We start from the raw sequence: 24,092 nt of genomic DNA, 5'->3' as shown, positions 1-24,092 counted from the left end.
TACGATTTTGAAAATTTAATAGTACGAGATTAAATCTGGTGCTATTTGAACTCCGAATGTTGCATATACAGAACGTAATGTATTGAATTAAAAGAAACAAGTTCGAATACATAAGTTGTACCTATACATGCCATGAAAAACGTAGTCAGGCCATGGCCTGACCGCTTCCTACAGCCCTATAATGTTATGTTATAAATTACATACAATATTACAAGTTACATGCTACGTAAGGCGAGTTGCGATTTTTAAAGGCCTACCAAATGTTATTTGGGGACTGAAAAGTGTACCTTTTAAGACGACTCCAGTCCCACGATAACGGGGGAAGGTTCACCCGCCGAGGATGAATGAATCGTGATACCGGTGAGATACGGTCGTTGGTGTCATGATTTATTTGTAGCAGGCTAAAGTTAGACCCAAAATCTTCACACTGTAATCGTTCATCTTCCAGTTCTGTAGAAAAAGTACTCATTTGAATAATGATTTTCCACGGCTCAAATTTTTTAGTCTGTGAGCTTGTTAAAATGTTGGCCAACCATCCATGAAGACAAGCTACGTTTCATCACAAAATAAGTTTATCACTTCGACTTAAATTTAAAAATATATACGAATAACTGATCTTAAATACCCATATCAATAGACGAACACGACTTTCATTAAATACACTTCTGTACATTTCATGACCAAATTTGGATTGAACGGCAAAAATAAACTACGTCACAGTGATATACGAAATATTGGACATTTGCCCTCACACTTGAAAGATCCCTGGCTTTGACCTTCGATGTTACACGAGCAAGATCTTACGAAGTCATTCAAAGAGCGTTAGGTAACAAGTGACGATCGTAAGGCCTTTCATATCAGCCAGCAACAACTTGCAGACACCATCCCGTTAGCGAGACCTAACGAAGCACGTGATCACTGCCCAGATTCAGGGGCCTCAGCAGACTGCTTTCCCATTTCGTTTAAGTATCAAAAATACTTCATGAACGTAAGATCGACATAATTATGCTGTTTTATCCACTTAAAGCTGACACATGATTACTAGATATGTTCATTATTCAAAATATAATACATAATATTACACTTGACAACTGTGAGCTAAATTTCTTTACCCTGTTCTCCTTTTCCAGCAAACGAAAGACGCAAATTTATTCTCATACGTTTTTACTAATCATGGTATGCAGTTTTAGGGCAACACATTCATCCCTCCTTCTCTCTATTTCGGCCATGGACTAGTTTACTTAAGAATCAAACCAAACAACTTAGGTGAGATAAACTACTTTCTGGTCAAATACCTCCTTCGTGTCTCTCTCTCTCTTTATATCTACATAATTTACTGCCAATGTATCGTGAAAGAGAAACTGTGTCATTAAGAATTGTCTGCCATTCTTGTCTTGCTACAGATAGATTTCAAACCCAAGCCGAGTTCACATTTTTCACACACATATAAAGTAACCAGCCCTGGATTAACCGTTAAGCAAAATAAGCACGTGCTGAGGTCACCAAGAGAATGGGGCACCACAGAGTTTTTGCCAAGCTATCATGCCCTTAACTCTTTCACTGCCACACCAAACTTACTCGATTTTTTTGTAATTGTCCTTATCTGCCCATGTTCGACTTTACTCTGCATTGCTATAAAAACGTTTTCTTTGGCTCGGAGAGCGACTGAAGTTTCGAGAAACTACTAAACTGTGTATCAGAAGTAAGAAGTCATTGATTTGCGAAAGATTACTGTAAAGAGCAGAACAAAATGTTAATAAAACTTCAAGTAAAAGATGATCGTATGTTATGATGTCTAACCTTGAAAATGAAATATTTTTCTCAATCATTCCTTCTGTCGTGTCTGTTTATAAGAAACTATAGGCAGTTGAACTGTTTTGTTTTACCTTTTACTGCTTTATTCAGTCACATCTACAGAAAAATAATAGTATAATACCACATAAACATAAGTCAAACGAAATGGTGATAGAGGTGTACAGAGACGTGGCTAGTTTTATGTTTTTTCGGTTTCTGTTTTCGTACGTTATATTTGGGTGATTGTCTCGTGTGTTTTATAATAGTTTTACTTGCGTTAGTATTGCATTATTCATGTGTGTTTTTGTAATATTTTCATAAATGTGTTTCTCACTGAAGCTTTTCTGAGCTGTAATTTTTTTTTTGGCTACAAACAACGTACTGTAAAAAAACCTCCTTTGTGTATGAGTACATGTTTTGTAATTTATCATACCAAGAATAAATTTAGAAAGGAATGCCACTGTACCAATGCCACCGTTCATAGATTATATGTAACCTTTAAGAGTATTTGGGCATGTATGTATTCCCTTGCGATTATGTAATAATATAAACAGATCTGAAGTTGAGATTTACTTAAAGTATTAATACAAGGGTGCCCGCTCTTAAATGTGGTTTAAGACCGGGCACCATTGTTTTTATTCCCATTCATAAACAGCCAATAAAATTTTGTTAAATATGCCATTTTTAGACCCAAAAATGTAGGTCACAATTATATTCTCCTCATTTCTTTCTTGATCCTATCCTGACGTCATAATACCTATGCCCGGCTAGAGCCTCTTGTGATATTTTTTATGAGATAAACGAACAAACCGAAACCGACACACGGAGACAACGACGATAGACTTTTAGGTGTAATTCAACTATTTTACGACTATAAATTCAGATCAGTATGTGTTCTGTTACACTTCTGAAAAGCTGGAAAAACAATTGACTGATCGGAGCAGTCTGAAGGCGATAATTCAACCTTTTAGGTCAAATTGCGTAAGTCTTCGACATGTGCGACAACATGATTCTTAATGTTGTTATGTATACTCTATACTAGTAGTAGCACTGTGGTCATACAAAGACTCTGCAAAGAATCGACAAATGAACAAAATCAATTTAGGATTGTCTGAAATTGCATGAATTGAACAAGTTCATGTGAGCAAGGTTAGTACTGAGTACTAGGCTTAACGTTAGTTGGCTCAGATGTGATGTATTAGCATTAGGCCTAACGTTACTGTTGTTTTCTGAGAACTGAGTGAGGCCTAAATACTGTAACTAATTTAGTGTAAGTACACTGGAAATGGTACTGTAGCCTGGAGTAATGAAGTGGACTATTCCCAATTTAAAGTAATCATTTTGAATTTGCCTTCGCATCCAGGCATGCAGATAAAGTTTCAGGCATATGCCTATTTTGTTGATGTATGATTTGTTGGCTCATTTAAAGTTCCCAGGTCAAAACAACTCAAAGTTGAGGTTACAACTCATTCTTCACATATTTGATTGGGCTTAAGGTACTCTAGCCTAGGCCTAACCCAGTATTTAGTAGTACGATGTGCAGTACAGTTTACAATTGATTATATGTTATGTATGTGTACCAGTACAGAATGATCACTGTGTATATAGGCTACTGCAGTATGTGTCGTTGATTACAAATTGTTTTGGAATACGTTTTGGTTCACAAGGGATTTGCATGTCACCATTAACATTGATTCTTACATACAGCTATCATAGCAACAACCTTAATGAAACTTTAGCAATGATTGAAAACTAATTATCCTAAAATGGATTGAAGCCAGCCTCGAATGATTTTCAACCAATCAGAATGCAGAAAATAAATAAAGGTATTTATGAATTCATGTTTATGTGCTGATGGACCGAGATCCCAGAATAACTTTCTGACAATCTTTGTTTAAATGTAGACCTAGAGTTTAGTATATTTGACTGTCTTACCAATGTTTTTCTTTATGAATTTCAGTGTTTATCTAATCATTATAACTATATATGATCCATATATTATTTTGTGTTTTTTTATTTTTGTTTCTGTATTTTTCAGACTCTAAGATGAAACGTGTTCACTTAAGTGGTGCACAAAAGAGAAAACTGCCAAAAAAAACAACAACAAAAGGCTTTGCATTCAGTGGCCAAGACCAAAAAGCTGACTAATATTTCATTCAACTTACACAACACAATCTTCCAAGTCAAAACCCATCTTTGCCATCGGAAGTCATTTGTACTGCATCTGACTTTGATAAGATTGAAGTTTAACCAAATTCCACAGCTAGAAATACCATTTTGGCTATTTCAAGGTCAGAACCTCATGATGATGTTGAGGTGTCACAGGCTGGCTCAACTGACAAGCCTCACAACTGATCTCACTTTGCCTGTAAATTCTCATGATATCTTTAGTGTTAATGTTGATGCAAGTTGCTCTACAAGACAGTCTGAAGTTGAAATAATTGCTAAAAATGAAAATCTACTGGACTTTGATAAAATTCTTCAGTCTTCAAAAGATGAAGAAACTACATCAAATGATCCAGGGTTGTGGCTCCATTTCTCTGCTGATGATGTGGCTTATTGGATTGCTTGTGGACTCCCTGACTATCAACACCACATTAGGCCATTTGGCAATCTTGTCAGACTTTTAATAGTGGCAAACTAATGAGATAATGTTTGCAAAAACTTTTATTTGGGGTGAAAACCAATGGTGAGCAATATAAGAGAGAGTGGTTATTGTATTCACTATCAACAGGTTCGGTTTACTGCTTTGTTTTAAACTTTTTGTTCCTAAATTTTCCTCGCATTTTGTTGAAATAGAAGGGTTTGATGACTGGTGAAATACTATTGTACTTGACCATCATGCAAAATGCACTACTCACCAAGACTCTATGCTAACATATTTGACTTGTAGACAAGGTTTAGGCTTGCGACAAGAGTTGGAAAACAAATTAAAGAAGAGTGCACTTACTGGGAACACGTCTTGGAGCGTGTAATAGTTGTTATTAGTACGTTAGCTGAACGTAGCCTGGCTTTTTGAGGAACTGATGAAAAGATTGGTTCACTGCAGAATGAGAATTTGTTAGGGCTGATTGAGCTCATAAGTCAGTTTGATCCATTTTTCATGTTTCAAGTGTAAACGATTTTATCATTACCCCTTGATGTTAGCTCTCTTACATAATTTGTTTCTTTATAAAGCTTATGTTCAGGATGAAACAGGAATTACCAGCCAATTATAAATAATTAAAAATTCAATAAAGGAAGTAAATGTAAGGTTGGTTAATAAACTTATAAAAATAATTTAAACAAGCTAGTAGGGATGACAGTAGCATCACTACTACATGACCCCACAGATAAGAATTAACACGTAACAATATATATATATAACTGTTCATTTAACATTGGACTACAATATGTTCCTGTACCATCCATACCATCTTGTTGTATTGTTATATATATAACTGTTCAATTAACATTAGACTACAGTATGTTCCTGTACCATCCATACCATCTTGTTGTATTGTTATATATATAACTGTTCAATTAACATTAGACTACAGTATGTTCCTGTACCATCCATACCATCTTGTTGTATTGTTATATATATAACTGTTCAATTAACATTAGACTACAGTATGTTCCTGTACCATCCATACTTGTTGTATTGTTATATATATAACATCTTGTTGTATTGTTCCTATATATGTAACTATACAATTAACATTTATTGACTACAGTATGTTCCTGTACCATCCATCCATACAATTAACACTCTTGTTTGTACCATTACCATCTTGTTTATTGTTATATATAACTATACAATTAACATTAGACTACAGTATGTTCCTGTACCATCCATACCATCTTGTTGTATTGTTATATATATAACTATACAATTAACATTGGACTACAATATCTTCCTGTACCATCCATACCATCTTGTTGTATTGTTATATATATAACTGTACAATTAACATTACCATCCATACCATCTTGTTGTATTGTTATATATATAACTATACAATTAACATTAGACTACAGTATGTTCCTGTACCATCCATACCATCTTGTTGTATTGTTATATATATAACTATACAATTAACATTGGACTACAGTATGTTCCTGTACCATCCATACCATCTTGTTGTATTGTTATATATATAACTGTACAATTAACATTGGACTACAGTATGTTCCTGTACCATCCATACCATCTTGTTGTATTGTTATATATATAACTATACAATTAACATTGGACTACAGTATGTTCCTGTACCATCCATACCATCTTGTTGTATTGTTATATATATAACTATACAATTAACATTGGACTACAGTATGTTCCTGTACCATCCATACCATCTTGTTGTATTGTTATATATATAACTATACAATTAACATTGGACTACAGTATGTTCCTGTACCATCCATACCATCTTGTTGTATTGTATCAATTAACATTGGACTACAGTATGTTCCTGTACCATCCATGTACCAGTATGTTCCCATACCATCTTGTTGTATTGTATATATATATAACTACAGTATGTTCCAATTAACATAAGACTACAGTATGTTCCTGTTATATATATAACTATACAATTAACATTGGACTACAGTATGTTCCTGTACCATACCATCATCTTGTTGTATTATACAATTAACATAAGACTACAGTATGTTCCTGTACCATCCATACCATCTTGTTGTATTGTTATATATATAACTATACAATTAACATTGGACTACAGTATGTTCCTGTACCATCCATACCATCTTGTTGTATTGTTATATATATAACTATACAATTAACATTGGACTACAGTATGTTCCTGTACCATCCATACCATCTTGTTGTATTGTTATATATATAACTATACAATTAACATTGGACTACAGTATGTTCCTGTACCATCCATACCATCTTGTTGTATTGTTATATATATAACTATACAATTAACATTGGACTACAGTATGTTCCTGTACCATCCATACCATCTTGTTGTATTGTTATATATATAACTATACAATTAACATTGGACTACAGTATGTTCCTGTACCATCCATACCATCTTGTTGTATTGTTATATATATAACTATACAATTAACATTGGACTACAGTATGTTCCTGTACCATCCATACCATCTTGTTGTATTGTTATATATATAACTATACAATTAACATTGGACTACAGTATGTTCCTGTACCATCCATACCATCTTGTTGTATTGTTATATATATAACTATACAATTAACATTGGACTACAGTATGTTCCTGTACCATCCATACCATCTTGTTGTATTGTTATATATATAACTGTTCAATTAACATAAGACTACAGTATGTTCCTGTACCATCCATACCATCTTGTTGTATTGTTATATATATAACTATACAATTAACATTGGACTACAGTATGTTCCTGTACCATCCATACCATCTTGTTGTATTGTTATATATATAACTATACAATTAACATTGGACTACAGTATGTTCCTGTACCATCCATACCATCTTGTTGTATTGTTATATATATAACTGTTACAATTAACATATCTTGTTCTAGACTACAGTATGTTCCTGTACCATCCATACCATCTTGTTGTATTGTTATATATATAACTATACAATTAACATTGGACTACAGTATGTTCCTGTACCATCCATACCATCTTGTTGTATTGTTATATATATATGTTCCTGTACTATACAATTAACATTAACATTGGACTACAGTATGTTCCTGTACCATCCATACCATCTTGTTGTATTGTTATATATATAACTATACAATTAACATTGGACTACAGTATGTTCCTGTACCATCCATACCATCTTGTTGTATTGTTATATATATAACTATACAATTAACATTGGACTACAGTATGTTCCTGTACCATCCATACCATCTTGTTGTATTGTTATATATATAACTTACAATTAACATTGGACTACAGTATGTTCCTGTACCATCCATACCATCTTGTTGTATTGTTATATATATAACTATACAATTAACATTGGACTACAGTATGTTCCTGTACCATCCATACCATCTTGTTGTATTGTTATATATATAACTATACAGTATGTTCCTGTACCATCCATACTTGTTGTATTGTTATATATATAACTGGACTACAGTATGTTCCTGTACCATCCATACCATCTTGTTGTATTGTTATATATATAACTACAGTACAATTAACATTGGACTACAGTATGTTCCTGTACCATCCATACCATCTTGTTGTATTGTTATATATATAACTATACAATTAACATTGGACTACAGTATGTTCCTGTACCATCCATACCATCTTGTTGTATTGTTATATATATAACTATACAATTAACATTGGACTACAGTATGTTCCTGTACCATCCATACCATCTTGTTGTATTGTTATATATATAACTATACAATTAACATTAGACTACAGTATGTTCCTGTACCATCCATACCATCTTGTTGTATTGTTATATATATAACTATACAATTAACATTATATATCCATATATATAACTATACAATTAACATTGGACTACAGTATGTTCCTGTACCATCCATACCATCTTGTTGTATTGTTATATATATAACTATACAATTAACATTGGACTACAGTATGTTCCTGTACCATCCATACCATCTTGTTGTATTGTTTATATATATAACTATACAATTAACATTGGACTACAGTATGTTCCTGTACCATCCATACCATCTTGTTGTATTGTTATATATATAACTATACAATTAACATTGGACTACAGTATGTTCCTGTACATTGGACATCCATACCACCATCTTGTTGTATTGTTATATATATAACTATACAATTAACATTGGACTACAGTATGTTCCTGTACCATCCATACCATCTTGTTGTATTGTTATATATATAACTATACAATTAACATTGGACTACAGTATGTTCCTGTACCATCCATACCATCTTGTTGTATTGTTATATATATAACTATACAATTAACATTGGACTACAGTATGTTCCTGTACCATCCATACCATCTTGTTGTATTGTTATATATATAACTATACAATTAACATTGGACTACAGTATGTTCCTGTACCATCCATACCATCTTGTTGTATTGTTATATATATAACTATACAATTAACATTGGACTACAGTATGTTCCTGTACCATCCATACCATCTTGTTGTATTGTTATATATATAACTATACAATTAACATTGGACTACAGTATGTTCCTGTACCATCCATACCATCTTGTTGTATTGTTATATATATAACTATACAATTAACATTGTTCCTGACTACAGTATGTTCCTGTACCATCCATACCATCTTGTTGTATTGTTATATATATAACTATACAATTAACATTGGACTACAGTATGTTCCTGTACCATCCATACCATCTTGTTGTATTGTTATATATATAACTATACAATTAACATTGGACTACAGTATGTTCCTGTACCATCCATACCATCTTGTTGTATTGTTATATATATAACTATACAATTAACATTGGACTACAGTATGTTCCTGTACCATCCATACCATCTTGTTGTATTGTTATATATATAACTATACAATTAACATTGTATTGACTACAGTATGTTCCTGTACCATCCATACCATCTTGTTGTATTGTTATATATATAACTATACAATTAACATTGGACTACAGTATGTTCCTGTACCATCCATACCATCTTGTTGTATTGTTATATATATAACTATACAATTAACATTGGACTACAGTATGTTCCTGTACCATCCATACCATCTTGTTGTATTGTTATATATATAACTATACAATTAACATTGGACTACAGTATGTTCCTGTACCATCCATACCATCTTGTTGTATTGTTATATATATAACTATACAATTAACATTGGACTACAGTATGTTCCTGTACCATCCATACCATCTTGTTGTATTGTTATATATATAACTATACAATTAACATTGGACTACAGTATGTTCCTGTACCATCCATACCATCTTGTTGTATTGTTATATATATAACTATACAATTAACATTGGACTACAGTATGTTCCTGTACCATCCATACCATCTTGTTGTTATATATATAACTATACAATTATTATACAATTAACATTGGACTACAGTATGTTCCTGTACCATCCATACCATCTTGTTGTATTGTTATATATATAACAATTAACATTGGACTACAGTATGTTCCTGTACCATCCATACCATCTTGTTGTATTGTTATATATATAACTATACAATTAACATTGGACTACAGTATGTTCCTGTACCATCCATACCATCTTGTTGTATTGTTATATATATAACTATACAATTAACATAAGACTACAGTATGTTCCTGTACCATCCATACCATCTTGTTGTATTGTTATATATATAACTATACAATTAACATTGGACTACAGTATGTTCCAGTACCATCCATACCATCTTGTTGTATTGTTATATATATAACTGTTCAATTAACATAAGACTACAGTATGTTCCTGTACCATCCATACCATCTTGTTGTATTGTTATATATATAACTATACAATTAACATTGGACTACAGTATGTTCCTGTACCATCCATACCATCTTGTTGTATTGTTATATATATAACTATATAATTAACATTGGACTACAGTATGTTCCTGTACCATCCATACCATCTTGTTGTATTGTTATATATATAACTGTTCAATTAACATTAGACTACAGTATGTTCCTGTACCATCCATACCATCTTGTTGTATTGTTATATATATAACTATACAATTAACATTGGACTACAGTATGTTCCTGTACAATCCATACCATCTTGTTGTATTGTTATATATATAACTATACAATTAACATTGGACTACAGTATGTTCCTGTACCATCCATACCATCTTGTTGTATTGTTATATATATAACTATACAATTAACATTGGACTACAGTATGTTCCTGTACCATCCATACCATCTTGTTGTATTGTTATATATATAACTATACAATTAACATTAGACTACAGTATGTTCCTGTACCATCCATACCATCTTGTTGTATTGTTATATATATAACTATACAATTAACATTGGACTACAGTATGTTCCTGTACCATCCATACCATCTTGTTGTATTGTTATATATATAACTGTTCAATTAACATTAGACTACAGTATGTTCCTGTACCATCCATACCATCTTGTTGTATTGTTATATATATAACTATACAATTAACATTGGACTACAGTATGTTCCTGTACCATCCATACCATCTTGTTGTATTGTTATATATATAACTATACAATTAACATTGGACTACAGTATGTTCCTGTACCATCCATACCATCTTGTTGTGTTGTTATATATATAACTATACAATTAACATTGGACTACAGTATGTTCCTGTACCATCTGTACCATCTTGTTGTATTGTTATATATATATAACTATACAATTAACATTGGACTACAGTATGTTCCTGTACCATCTTGTTGTATTGTTTTATTCAAGGATTGATTTTCTCACATTCACTTCCTTTTTTTAACCTTTTCTTGTTTCATCTGTAGGTTTCCTTCATACTCTTGTAGTGCACGAATTATCAGATTTGATGAAGGTAAGAGAGCCCATGAACAAATTAAATTACTACCAACACAGATGTCTTTATCAGGTGGTTTTCCTGATGCTGACAGTAGGTTAGCAGCTGTGATGTGTTATTAAAACTAAATCGTAATTAGTACCAAGTAATGCTGAAACGGGAACTTTAAAAGAGATGGAATTCATGCTGGACGCAATCTAAACGCAAACCTTCGAAAAAATAACACAAGTGGACGGCGTCTATCCATAGACACTGCAATACAAACAAGCTTACTATCTATTGTCACCAGAGAAAAACAACAACAAAAGAAATCGTTAACATTTGTTTCAGTTCATAAAATAAGTAAATACAGTTTAATGATACTATCAGAATGATTATGCAGTCTAAAGAAGTGCTGTCTTTTTTATTCATGGGTCTGAATGTTTCGCTCTTCTATGTAAAATATTTTCTCAACCCAAACGAGCCGTTTTTGCATATAAATTTCTCAACAAGTGGGTTTCTCGACATCACTGATTAATGATTGTATTCAATATAAAAGAAACCTCCCAAGCCCTGGCCTTTTTTAAAGAATTGTTCGTATATTAAAGTTTTTATTCTGTATACTGAATAGACAGGCAATCAAGGGTTTTCTAAAACAGTATTTAATATTTTCATAACTATCAAATATGTCCTCGTCTGTAATAAAAGCATTGGTCAGATGGACAGTTTCTTGTTCCATGTTGGTAAGAATTTGCTTCCGCTGTAAGTCGTTATAAACCAGAATTGTGAAAGAGAGGTTGATGTTTATTATGACCAAAGCCAAAAAAATGGGGTCAAAAAGCCGTTTCCAGTAAAAATAGAAACAGAGTAGAAAATAATAAATTTCTGTTAATTTGAAAAGATGGTTAGTATATTTTAGATAAAAGGTCTTAGAGATTCTTCGTGGAAAAGTTCTATTAAAACCCAATCATGGAGCAGAAATGGAAGTCAGTAATTCTTCTTTGTTATGTGGTTAAAACTAAAAGCCTGATATTCATTATTTGTTGTTCTTAGAACACTCCTGTTAATATCATAAAGGTGAATTTTTAACAAATTTAATAATTGCCTTACAAACTATACTTTGGTTAGGTATTATTCCTGTGTAGTTGCCGTATTTTTAAACACTTTAGTTTTTGAGCAAAAAATGAAACAAAATATGCGGTCCTCGAACTCATGTTCCTCTTGGTCGTTCGGCTGTTTCCGTGACGTTTTACAACTATGACGTAATAGTTGCCAAACACTCTTCGTTGCGCGCCGATCAATTTGTTCCTTTCAGTTCTGGTGTTTTATGTAAATCTATCGGTGATTTTTTCGGATTACATACTTTGTGAGACTAATTTTGTCTTGATATTGCTACTTTATGTTTGTTTTATGATAACATGGTTTACTGCGTTGCTTATGTTTGTAAAAACGGTTCGGCATCGGGCAAAAGCTTCTTTTCGTTTCTGTGCAAGGAGAAGGAACCGACAAGGTGGCGACAGTGGGTTCAGATAGTCTATAGGAAGAACTGGACTCCTTCACACCATACAAAACTTTGTAAAGACCACTTTGAACGCTCATGTTTTGTATCGGATCCCACTGTTTTGGATTCCGTGGGTTTCAAGCCAGGCAGGTTGAGACTGAAAAAAACCATCGGCAGTAGACAGGATCGTCCCTACCATTTTTCCTCGTGTAGAGCTGAGGACTGATCTCAGTCTGCAGCGTACAGGTTCCACCCATCTGAAGCCATCCCTTGTCATCACGAAAAGAACGAACTTATTCTTTTCATAAGAATAATGTATAATGTTTTTATACAGTATAAAGTGATAAACAATAACTAGTATAATATAATAATTTAAAAATTAAAAGTTTTTGAAGAATGTAGCTAGACATACACATTTCACATTCATGAGCGTGTTTTGCATTTGTGGCACCTGAAAGTCAGTGAAACCTTGATTTCCTAGTCTAGACAGTGGACAAATCTATCCCAAATAGAGTATATTCCAAGTTTAAAAGCTAGTAGATCATTCTGTAGATGTTTTTGTATCATTTTTACATATGGAAAAGTGTGAAGAATACCATTTTTCAAATTTAACATTTCAAGATAAATTGAAATAAGATTATGTCTTGAGCATGTTGAAGTAACCTAGTACATCTTATGTATTTAAAAAATACATTCTGTACTTGTAAACAATCAAATATAAACTCCATAACATATTTCCATAACTCATCATAATAAAATTAATCTTAACACAGTACTTTGACATTGTCATATTAAATGTAAATTTTATAAAGTTTGAATTGATATGGCGCTACTCAACACTGTTCAGAACACAAAGTCAAAACAGACTCCGCCTCTGTTTCTCCGTATGTACTGGCTATGTTTATTTACATTCAACGCGCTGGCGTTGGCAGTTTGTTTGGCAACTATTACGTCACAGTACTTTTCCTAGCGGGAAACGTAAAAACTAAAACGTTCGGATTGCCGCTCGGAAAGGGTTCTTTCGGCACCAAGTTCTATGTTTCATTTATTAGCACACATGTTTTATAAAAAAATGTGATCCTGCAAAATTAATCAGTATGAGTAGTTCTTTTGACTGCAAAGTTTTCTTTTTTTTCTGTAAAATTCACCTTTAATGTCCAATTATGCATATATGTCTAAAGAGGAATAATTTTTTTACCAGCTTTTCACCAATTCAATGTGAGATGCTAGCTATTTTAGGAGATGACTTACGATATTATATCGGAAGTTAACATTTTCCTAAATTGAAAACGTATTTTGGTTAGATATTTACCTCTTGTCACAAAATAGTTTTCATGCTTAGTACTGCTCTATATTGGTGTAAATTTTTAACACTTGCCACTAGCCCTCTTCTGTATACCCACTCGTAAATTATCAAGTGCGCCATAATGTTTATCATAGCTATTGTTATAGTAGTGTGACACAATCCCTATCATAAACAGCACCCTCTCTATATTTATTAATTACTTCAAGGCTAATCAGAAGTGGAGAGGCTGGATGAGAAATGCTAGAGGAGGTAAGTATCTTTTGAAAATACATTTTCAGTTTAGGAAAATGTTAACTTACAATATACTTTAACTCTTCTCATAAAACAGCTAGTTCCACACTGAACTGTTGGAGAGCCAGTAAAAAAATGATCCACACTTAGGAAGCACCCAAAGAATGACAATGAGGTGTGGGAACAAAAATAAAACATCACATCTCAGCAGCAGACTGCATCACATCTGATACAACTATATTCTTCACTGTTTTATGGCTATGTCGCGAACACAAAATTTAAAACCTATTAATGAGATTGAGATCTCTAGGTGTTCAGTAGATAGGGCACAACAGACCACGATAGCAATTCAACCTCATTCAACATCTGGCAAAATCTGGAATTGTACAACAGTAGGCAGAGGATCAGCTACATTTCAAAATAGAAATTGGTAGGAAAGCCAAGGTTCCATATCTATATCTGTTTCCACTTGCTCTCATTTCAAACGACCACTTGATCCATCACGAACCAACACGTAGTGGGTGGATGGTAGAAAGTAGAAAAGCTCAAGTGTGATGACATCTTTGGTCCAAAATATGGCATCATTAGATGTAGTTCTTCCAGGCTCTGGAAGGAGGAGGATATTTGGACACATGTAAATAGCAATACATGTGCTACATCCAGCTGTAACCAACATTAGATACGTAGGGAACTAACACTCGCGAAATGGTAGGAAGAGGGACCACAAACATGAGATGCATCTTCAATCCAAAACTTGATGCCATTGGGCATTTTTCACCCAGTCCATGGTACGAATGCAGTATATATATGAACGGAAACAAGCCCCCAAAAATTAAGCCTACCACATGGATTAAAAGAATTTCCAGGATACAGGATATAATGTGAGATAGAAAATGTATTATGGGTTTTGAAGGCAACTGTGTAAGTAAGACCCACATTGTTGTGAGGATACACTGTCTCTCAGTCTTAATCTGTATTATAGCCGCCTTTACCATGTTGATCCTTTCAATTTATGCAGCATCTTTAACTTAATTTTAGTTTGGTGGTGTTTTTGTTAATTTTTAAATTCCACTTATCACACGTTTATATTTGTTCTTTCTAACACAGTCCTTCCTTTTGATTTAATTTTGCTAAAATGTTTAAGTATTAAATTTCTATATATATAGTTGTGACACGGGGAAGTGCTTCAACCAAACCAGGCAGTATCTGAAATTGTGCATCGGGTTTGAGGTAGGAACGGTGTCACGCCATCGACACATTATTCTAATTGTGACTAAGTCATCTTCAACCAACATCAGACCCACCAGAAATGTACAGCTGAGAAATGGAGGAATGTCACAGTGAGAAAAAGCAATATGTTAGATAGCTATATATTAATATGTCGTAATGCCACAAACAAAACCTGGCACCATCTGGAATTGTACATCACGTCCATGTTAGGAAGTGCTATATGCTATGGACACTCACAGAATATCACCGTCCTACTTACAACTGAATACAGCACACAGAAGGACAGGCCTCTATAATCTACCACCCCACTAGCTGGGAACTTTTCAGTGGCATGATTTTCATACTCCACCAGGAGAAAGGAAGGGAAAATGTTTTGGATAGTCCAGAAGATGTGTTAGAGGAGACAGTGCAATGAGTGACTGAGATACCATATTTAAAAAAAAACCAGAGAAACCACATCAACAGATTTGATCAACTAACACTTGGTGACATTTCGAATTGTACATCAGGTATGTGATAAGAAGAGTTTCGGTGCTACAGAGCATCAGAGATGGGCAGCAATCTCTGTCTGCTTTACCAGGACAAATATATTTATGAAGCAAACGATCATTAGATCATTAGAGTTTCGGTGCTACAGAGCATCAGAGATGGGCAGCAATCTCTGTCTGCTTTACCAGGACAAATATATTTATGAAGCAAACGATCATTAGAGAAAATTGCTAGCAGTCCTGTGGAACACCACATCTTTACAATACGCACTATGTGTAGCCTAGTCCTGAAAAGTAATAGTTTTGGAATGATTGACGACTAAATAGAGACACACAACTAACAGCTAGTGTTAGTGGAATTGTAAATCAGGTCTGCAGTAGGAAGAGTTACAATGTAATTGATATTGATCATAGTCACAGGATGGGCAGTGTGAATTAAAAAAGTCTGATTATGCACCACATGCCACAGTGTGAGATTCACAATATACTGACAAAAGGTCCGGTAAATAAAGAAATGACAACAACATAGTAAACAAAAACTAAATCTGTAATATCAAGTTAAATATTGACAAACTCCCAAGGAAAAACAACAACAATGTGTAGAGGGTGCACTCCCATTGGTAAAGAGTTGCTGTGTAATCAATCATTTACATGTAGATATACAGAAGTGTGGGATGGAATGCTAGTGCTAAATGTTGAAAGTTTGTGACAATAGAGGACAGCACCAATTAAAATCCTATTTTGTGAGCAAAGTAATGCACCATTTTGGAATTCAGAATTTCCATTTCTATTCAAATTTATCGCCCACTCTTTTTTATTCTTGATAAATAGTTATTACTTACACATAATTCATTCTGATCCTCTTTGAATGCATAGATAAGAAAGCTCTGTTTGTAAGTAACTAGCTTCAATGCAAATAAGCGTGTACAACAGGATAAATTGTTGAAGATTTTCTATCTTTATTTTATTACTTTTTGTTTAACTACATCTGGTAATTATTAGTAATTGACTGGAATATATTACAATAGACCAGAATATATTATGTATAGTATTCATGTGTAAAACAGGTAATCATTCTAGAATATTTAGATAAAAATATCGTGAATATTTAATTTCATTTAATAATTTATGTTAATTTTTTTTTTATTAAGGCAGCAGTACTTACCTCTATTGATCAGCTGGACTGTACATTTCTATACTAGTCATTAATGTAATTTCTGTTTTGTTAATTACTTAAAAATGCTAAGCCATTTTTAATGGCTGAAATGGTCCAGCTGTAATGATAATCTTGCTTAAACTCTCTCATGAAATTTGATCGTGGAGTTTTGTATATTTTATTGTGGCCTGTGTTTAATGAGTTAATATCTAAATTGGTATAAACTTATTCTCTGGAATAGATCAATTTGTAAGAAAGATTACAGAAATATCAACGTAACCAACTTAAGTAGAAAACATCTTTAAAATAAACACTCTAATATATACCTAAACACTTCAATACTAATTTTTATTATAATCTTTAAATTTATTAACCTCTGAACTTTATTCCAACTTTTAACTTTACAGTACGTATTTGGGAAAACAGTGAATTTTATCTAATGAGCTTGACTAAAAGGAAACTAATGTTTATTTGTATACATAATATAAACTTCTTACCAATAATTAAAGAAATATTATGGGGTTGAGAAATAAATGTAGCCAGTTAAGAAAGATAAAATTAATGTTTTATCAATCACTAAACCAGGAAAAGTCAAAGAAAGAGCCCACATGTTTTTTTGAGACGAACTAGAAGCTGGAAATCTTCTGTCTTACACATTTGTGTGTGTGCTTCTCCATTTAAAATTGTTGTAACTGATGTTCAAGAAACAGAGTCAGTTACTCTATGAACTTCACTTATGTTGGAACTTCTTCTTATATTAGTTTGTCGTGTTTTATATCAGTCATAAAACTGTTAGTTCCTAACGTCAGTTGACTCTGAGCAAGGTAAAAGAACAGGGGCGTAGATTTTTTTACACCCGATGGGAGGGATGATTTTTACAACCACTTATGTGAACTGTTCAATTTACAAATTGGTAATCTCTAATTACGTGAACCTGAAAGCTGTAAACATGCAGTCACAGAGTAATCTTGTTGCCACGACACTTCATGGTTTCCATGTAGGTTTGTATAAGTGAGGTGTTGTGAACAGTTTTCAAAATGTTAATAGAATAAAGACAAATGTATCACAAATTAACTGCCACATGAATTTATTCCTGCACACTGCACAGTATAAAAGATGGCCATTATACTCGACAAGGTTACTAATAACTTTCATTGCATGAATTACGTTTTCAAATATTAATAAAATTAGTAATTACCCTTGATAAGTTTATATCTACTGAAAAACTGTTAATGTTGTTTGATAAAAATAATTAAAATGTCTTTGCGAACTCTTGAAAATTACACATCAATACAATGTAGCACATAATTATTCATACTTTTCATTGAAGTAAGATTCATTTAGTCCTCTAGTCTACATGTTCCCAAACGTAGACCTCCTTTGTGATGATCTGTTTATGAATTCTTTCATAAGCTCTTCTATATTTATCTTGTCGACCTCATTTTTTCGAGTGTGACAAACAGCCACATGGTTGAGGCGGCACTGAGACATAGTTGACCTTAACCACATCTTCAACCGTCTTAATTCAGAAAAGATGCGTTCACATTCGCACCTGGATACTGGACATACAAGCAAAATTTTCATGAGAAGAAACCATTCACTAAACATCTGCTGGATTGTTTCTTTGCATTTTACAGTAAGCATCCTTCGCACCTTTCAGAGATACTGTTTTTGTTGTTCCTTTGAACATAGACAACTGAAACTCGAGCCGTTGTGCTGAGATTTCTGGATAGAACTTTATAACCGAGTTGTCAATCTTGCCAGATGTGATCATGTTCTCAAGTGCCAGATATTGCCTCAAGTCATTGTTGTCTACATTGAATCCAGTGGTCAGATGTTCTATAACTGTGTCCACAAATTCAAAATATTAGCTTCTGTAGTAATCTCTAGCTGTTGCAGAATGGTGTGCTGAGCCATCACCTGTGATCCTTCTGCGGGGTTTGCGAATGCGTGGTAGTTCGATAGGCACCAGATTTAGGAAAGTTACCTATTTTTCAGTTTCATCAAATATCTTGTTGTAATTTTCCTCTGTTCGCAATACCCGCAATTGCTCAACTGTCATTGCAGATACTTTAATCATGCCAGATAGTGTCGCTAATTTTGCTTGGAATGCACGGTTTAGTTCCTCTAATGCAGCTAATGGATGCTGAGCCATCAACAATCCTAAAACTGTCTTTCCTTTGTCAAATCTGTCCGGCAGACCTTGTGCTTTCACTGCTACATCTGATTTTTCATTTGCTAATTCAGACAAAGAATTAACAGTGTCACTATAGTGATCATTAGCACATGTAATTGCAGATAGGCGGCACAACCAGCGTGTTGGACACAGTGGGCGGATGTATTTAACTGGACCATTGTGGGTGTCTGACGATACAATATTTTCAACGATTGTCTTGTATTTCCCTAGCCTATGAAGCAAGACGCCAAGTTCATGTACCCACTGGATAGAATCTCGAACACATTCACAAGCTTCAACTGCATGTTTCATAATTAAATTAGCCTTGTGTGCTCTGCAGTGAAAAAACAAAGCTGACGGTTGCTTCTCTTTTATTTTTGCCTGACATCCACTGTACGTATCACTCATGTTAGCGGCTCCATCATAAGTTTGTGCTCTTAATCCTGACAGATTGAGTCTAGTCAGTACATCAAGTATAGTCGAGGCTATTGTTTCACCAGTTGTACTGGAAACACTGTACAAACCAAGAAATGTCTCATGAACGTCAAGGTTCTAATCTACGTATCGTACACATATTGCTTCCTGTTTGGCACCTGTAACATCTTGAGTGCTATAAATCATGAATGCAAAGATTTTACTTTGCTGCAGTTCGTGTGCTATGTTCCTCAGTATTTGATGGCTGATTATCTCTATTATTTCATTCTGAGCCTGGGGTGATGTGAATGTGGTTTTCTTTGACAAGTAGGCCGTCAACTCAGGATCTTCCTCTTCCAGGAGCTTCATTAACTGCAGAAAGTTCCCCATCCGTATCAGTATGTCCACGTAATGCTAAACCTTGACACAGTAAGAAACGTAATCTTCTGAATATTTTGTCTAAACTTCTTTTGTATTCTTCCTGATGCTTCTTTTTTTCCATCATGTAGCTGGACAGTCACTGAAGTTACATCCAGTGAACCTTCTTGAGATATAGCGAATCTGTGCTGAGAGGAGGATTGTTGTTCGTTGAATTTTTGTTTTGCCTTTTTCCAGTTGCAAAAACCGGTGGATATGAAGGTATACTCTTCAATTTCCCTGTAAAAGGGCCTCTATTTTCCGCCTTGGAACAATGAAAGCATACGACTTTTTGAGTCTGATTGTCGAAGTGCAGCCATGGGAACTCATCAAATCACTTGTCCTGGAAGTTGATATTTTGAGATTTTGCTTTCTGTCGTGGTATTAGTTGTGCGTCTGGATGATATGGTTTTCCATACTGTATCTGTGGAGTGTCAGGTTTTTCATTACTGCACAAAATTGTTTCACAACTCTCTGGTGGTTCATGATGTGCAATAGTTCCACAATCATTTTCAGACTCATCCTCTGATGATCATGGTATTTCCTCTGTATGGCAAGTTTCTATTCCTTTGCTTGTCCTCCCGCTAGTACAGCATTATGTCTACAGATTTACAACGCTAAACTTAGGGGTTCGATTCCCCTCGGTGGGCTCAGCAGATAGCCCGATGTGGCTTTGCTAAAAGAAAACACAGCACTTTTTTGTTTGAGGTTGTTTGATTATCTGCATCTGCATTGTCACTTGTTTTCCTAATAACTGGCTTGAAGAACTGTCTAATATCAGAAAGTTTCAGACGCTTGCTTGTCATAATTGGAATCTGTTTCCCAGATGACTCAACAGACTAAAATACAGTCTTCATTGAAAAACTCTAACGTACAACGAACGAAGAAAGAACAAAATGGAAGTAGGACTGAACTGTAGAATGTATTTAAGTCGAACGCGCGAACCTCACAGTGACTACCGAGCCGACTGACCACCTGGGCATCGCTGGGACAATAATGTGTGCTAGTTACAACACAAGTAATTGCAAATGTCTCGAAAAATATTTAAACAATCACAAATATATTATATTACTGTTAAAGCTCATAAAACACGTTGTGATATAATGTCTGTAAGCACGTCTATTAAATAAAAACACCTAAACAAAAACTAGCAATACAATTCGAGTAGAGGCTTCAGGCCATTGAAATCGCTCCTTTTGTGTTCTAATTATACAAGAAAATACAATATTTTTACTATCTATGATAAGAGAATATATTGTTCTTTTACCATAAAGCACCAGCACTTTATTAGAGGGCGGTGATAATCTCAAATTTCATGGATTACCGAGGGCCACAAATACAAGTCTAATGAGCCCTGTTGTGAAATCGAGGCTCAGACTAGAGAGAGTGGAGGGGGTGATGTAGGGCGCGTCTGGATCCGAGCGGCCCGAACCTGTCGTTAACTGTACACTAAACGTACACTATGGTCAGCGGCTTTGGCAGCTAAGGAGAGTAAGGCGCTTGACAATAAAACCGGCGAGACATGCATAAGAACAAATGGCGTATGAAAACCGCACAATATCCACATAAGATTGATGCAGCTACAAGCTACAAATGGCCTGCCAGATCTAGCTCACAGGAGTTTACGCTTGGGAGTAATATTTTCGAATTTCATGCTCTGTTCAATCTGTTGTGATTAAAATTTTGCTTAATCTTGCACTACGTACAAGACGTAGGTAGATTTTGTGATCGTGCTTGTAAGCTTTGCATGTATACTTAGGCCTACTGACTAATACTTAACGAACTATCACTTAGATCGAAAAGCTTAGAAGCATGCCAATATGAAAGATGTACATTTCGGCTACTGAAAAAGCCTACATCCAGGCCTAATTATGCAATTCGATTAGTAAGAACACGAGAATCACAAGAACAAACACACAATTTCTAGGCCTGTGATGCAATAAAACGAATCAACAGACCAAACTGTAGGGAGGGATGATTGTATGCACCTTACTTCCCACCTAAAATGAAGGGGGATGTATCCCCAGGATCTACGCCCCTGTAAAAGAAGCAGAGAGGAGAAATAAAGTTGGCTTTGACAATTTTGCTATAGACAAAATGGATGGATAAACAGTAAGCCATTTATTTGTTATTATGTTTAGTTACAGCAAACTATATTAGTACAGATGTTAAATTATACGAAATAATGGTTCTAATATAATTAAATCTAGATAGTGATGACGTAATCACATGTTGAAATTTTGTAACACTGGCACGGTATATTTGTTAAAATCCTATGGACAGTCGTAACATGATGGTTTTGATATAGACATTGATACATTGATCATACGTGGAGTGTAGTATCCGCCTTCGTCAAACACGAAATAAAACTGTGAAGTAAGATTTGTTCAGTAAAATAATTTGTGAAGTTATAAAGTTAAATTAGAAAAAAGTGTAAATAATTATTGCATGATGTCATTCTTTTTAAGACACATGAATGGTCAGAAAATGTAATTAATAATATAGTGATGAGTATTGTATTTAGACTGATTTAATTAAGACGATGTAATCAAGTAATACATTAATGATTTAAACCGATCAAATATATTAATGTTGAGACATGTTACACTGGCTCACCATTGAATGACATTATAGCTGCTTGTCATGGCGGCCTATCACGCGCTAGCTAGTAACACCTAAGAAACTATTGTCATCTTCAATGGTAACATCATTTCTTCCTTTTCCTTCCCTCTCACCGAGGTAGCCAATCAGCGTGAGGTACATCCTTTGGGCGGTAGATTGACTCGCTAACTACAAATATTTTTTCTCCAAGCTCTGAACAATTCGTCAACTAGTATTTCAGACAAAATAAAACAATATATATATATATATATACAGTACTTACTTGATTTGTTTGTATTTAAATAGTGTGCTTTCATGATCAAATTATCAGTCCTACTATTTCATTGTTGTTTCAAACCAATAACTGGTAATTAAGTTTCTGATGACAACTTAAGAAAATAATTACTAAAATGTTTTGAAAATGTTGACGAACGTGGGGAAGGGGAAATTGCACACTTCACATACCAGTATATCTAACAGAGTACTCCACATACCAGTATATCTAACAGAGTACTCCACTACACATACCAGTATATCTAACAGAGTACTCCTTGTTGGATTTAATAGTTCCTTTTTCCAAATGGATATCTATGGAAGTTGTTACCCTGTATAAATCATAAGGAGCAGTGTACCATGGGATTCACATGCATGATACAGAGCAGAGTACCATGAGACTCACATACATGGTACAGAATAGTGTACCATGGGATTCACATGCATAATACGGAGCAGTATACCATGGGATTCACATGCATCATCATAGAGAGCAGTGTATCATGGGATTAAGGTGTACACTCTGTATCTGAACTAGCACTGACTCACTGGGGACAAAAGTAAAGTAAATCTTTCCACAACATTTTACAACCGAAAGTGGATGAAATTATTTTCTTCAAGTGTGTATGTGTTGATGATATAGTAAAACCACTCTGGGCTATCTGCTTGACCCACTGAGGGAAATCGAACCACACTTTTAGTACTCTAGATCCGAAAACTTACCACTTTTCCATCAGTGGACCCTGATGGTAATCATAAAAACAGTTCAAAATGAAAAAAAAAACAGTACAACTCCTTTTGTGTCAAGTCACCAGTTGAGAGTGCATATGAAGGACATTTTTTGTGTAACTTAATGCAAAAAGTATGTGATATGTAAAACATTATTTTCGCCGCATGACAGTCGCCGAAAATTAACAAAACGAAGATAATTTATGTCGCGCGTGTTATTTAGAAGAAAAGAT

The 24,092-nt window shown here is 34.2% G+C and overlaps 2 protein-coding genes across 4 annotated transcripts in view; one reads left to right on the top strand and one right to left on the bottom strand.

Annotated features, from left to right (window-relative positions):
* The window catches only part of LOC143245348 (ecotropic viral integration site 5 ortholog-like), a 38,286-nt gene extending 36,660 nt beyond the window's left edge, over positions 1-1,626 (bottom strand). For both annotated transcript variants that reach the window (XM_076491590.1, XM_076491591.1), the window contains exon 1: positions 288-1,626. In XM_076491590.1, coding sequence (XP_076347705.1) covers positions 288-469 — 182 coding nt within the window. In that variant the 5' untranslated portion in view covers positions 470-1,626. The remainder of the gene's footprint in view (positions 1-287) is intronic.
* A 958-nt stretch (positions 1,627-2,584) lies between these two features.
* Positions 2,585-5,423, top strand: LOC143245347 (uncharacterized). Of its 2 annotated transcripts, none has more exons than XM_076491587.1 (2): positions 2,585-2,943; positions 3,833-5,423. In XM_076491587.1, exon 2 carries the CDS (start codon positions 4,097-4,099, stop codon positions 4,436-4,438), a length of 342 nt encoding a protein of 113 aa, XP_076347702.1. In that variant the 5' UTR covers positions 2,585-2,943; positions 3,833-4,096; the 3' UTR covers positions 4,439-5,423. The 2 variants fall into 2 exon arrangements, with proteins under 2 accessions (XP_076347702.1, XP_076347704.1); XM_076491589.1 differs by lacking the exon at positions 2,585-2,943 and adding an exon at positions 2,955-3,620.
* Positions 5,424-24,092: the final 18,669 nt, after the last annotated feature.

The sequence above is a fragment of the Tachypleus tridentatus genome, chromosome 2 (assembly GCF_004210375.1).
Source record: "Tachypleus tridentatus isolate NWPU-2018 chromosome 2, ASM421037v1, whole genome shotgun sequence".
Taxonomy (NCBI): domain Eukaryota; kingdom Metazoa; phylum Arthropoda; class Merostomata; order Xiphosura; family Limulidae; genus Tachypleus; species Tachypleus tridentatus.
The sequence above is the reverse complement of the archived record's forward strand: the minus strand, read 5'-3'. Positions and strand labels throughout refer to the sequence as shown.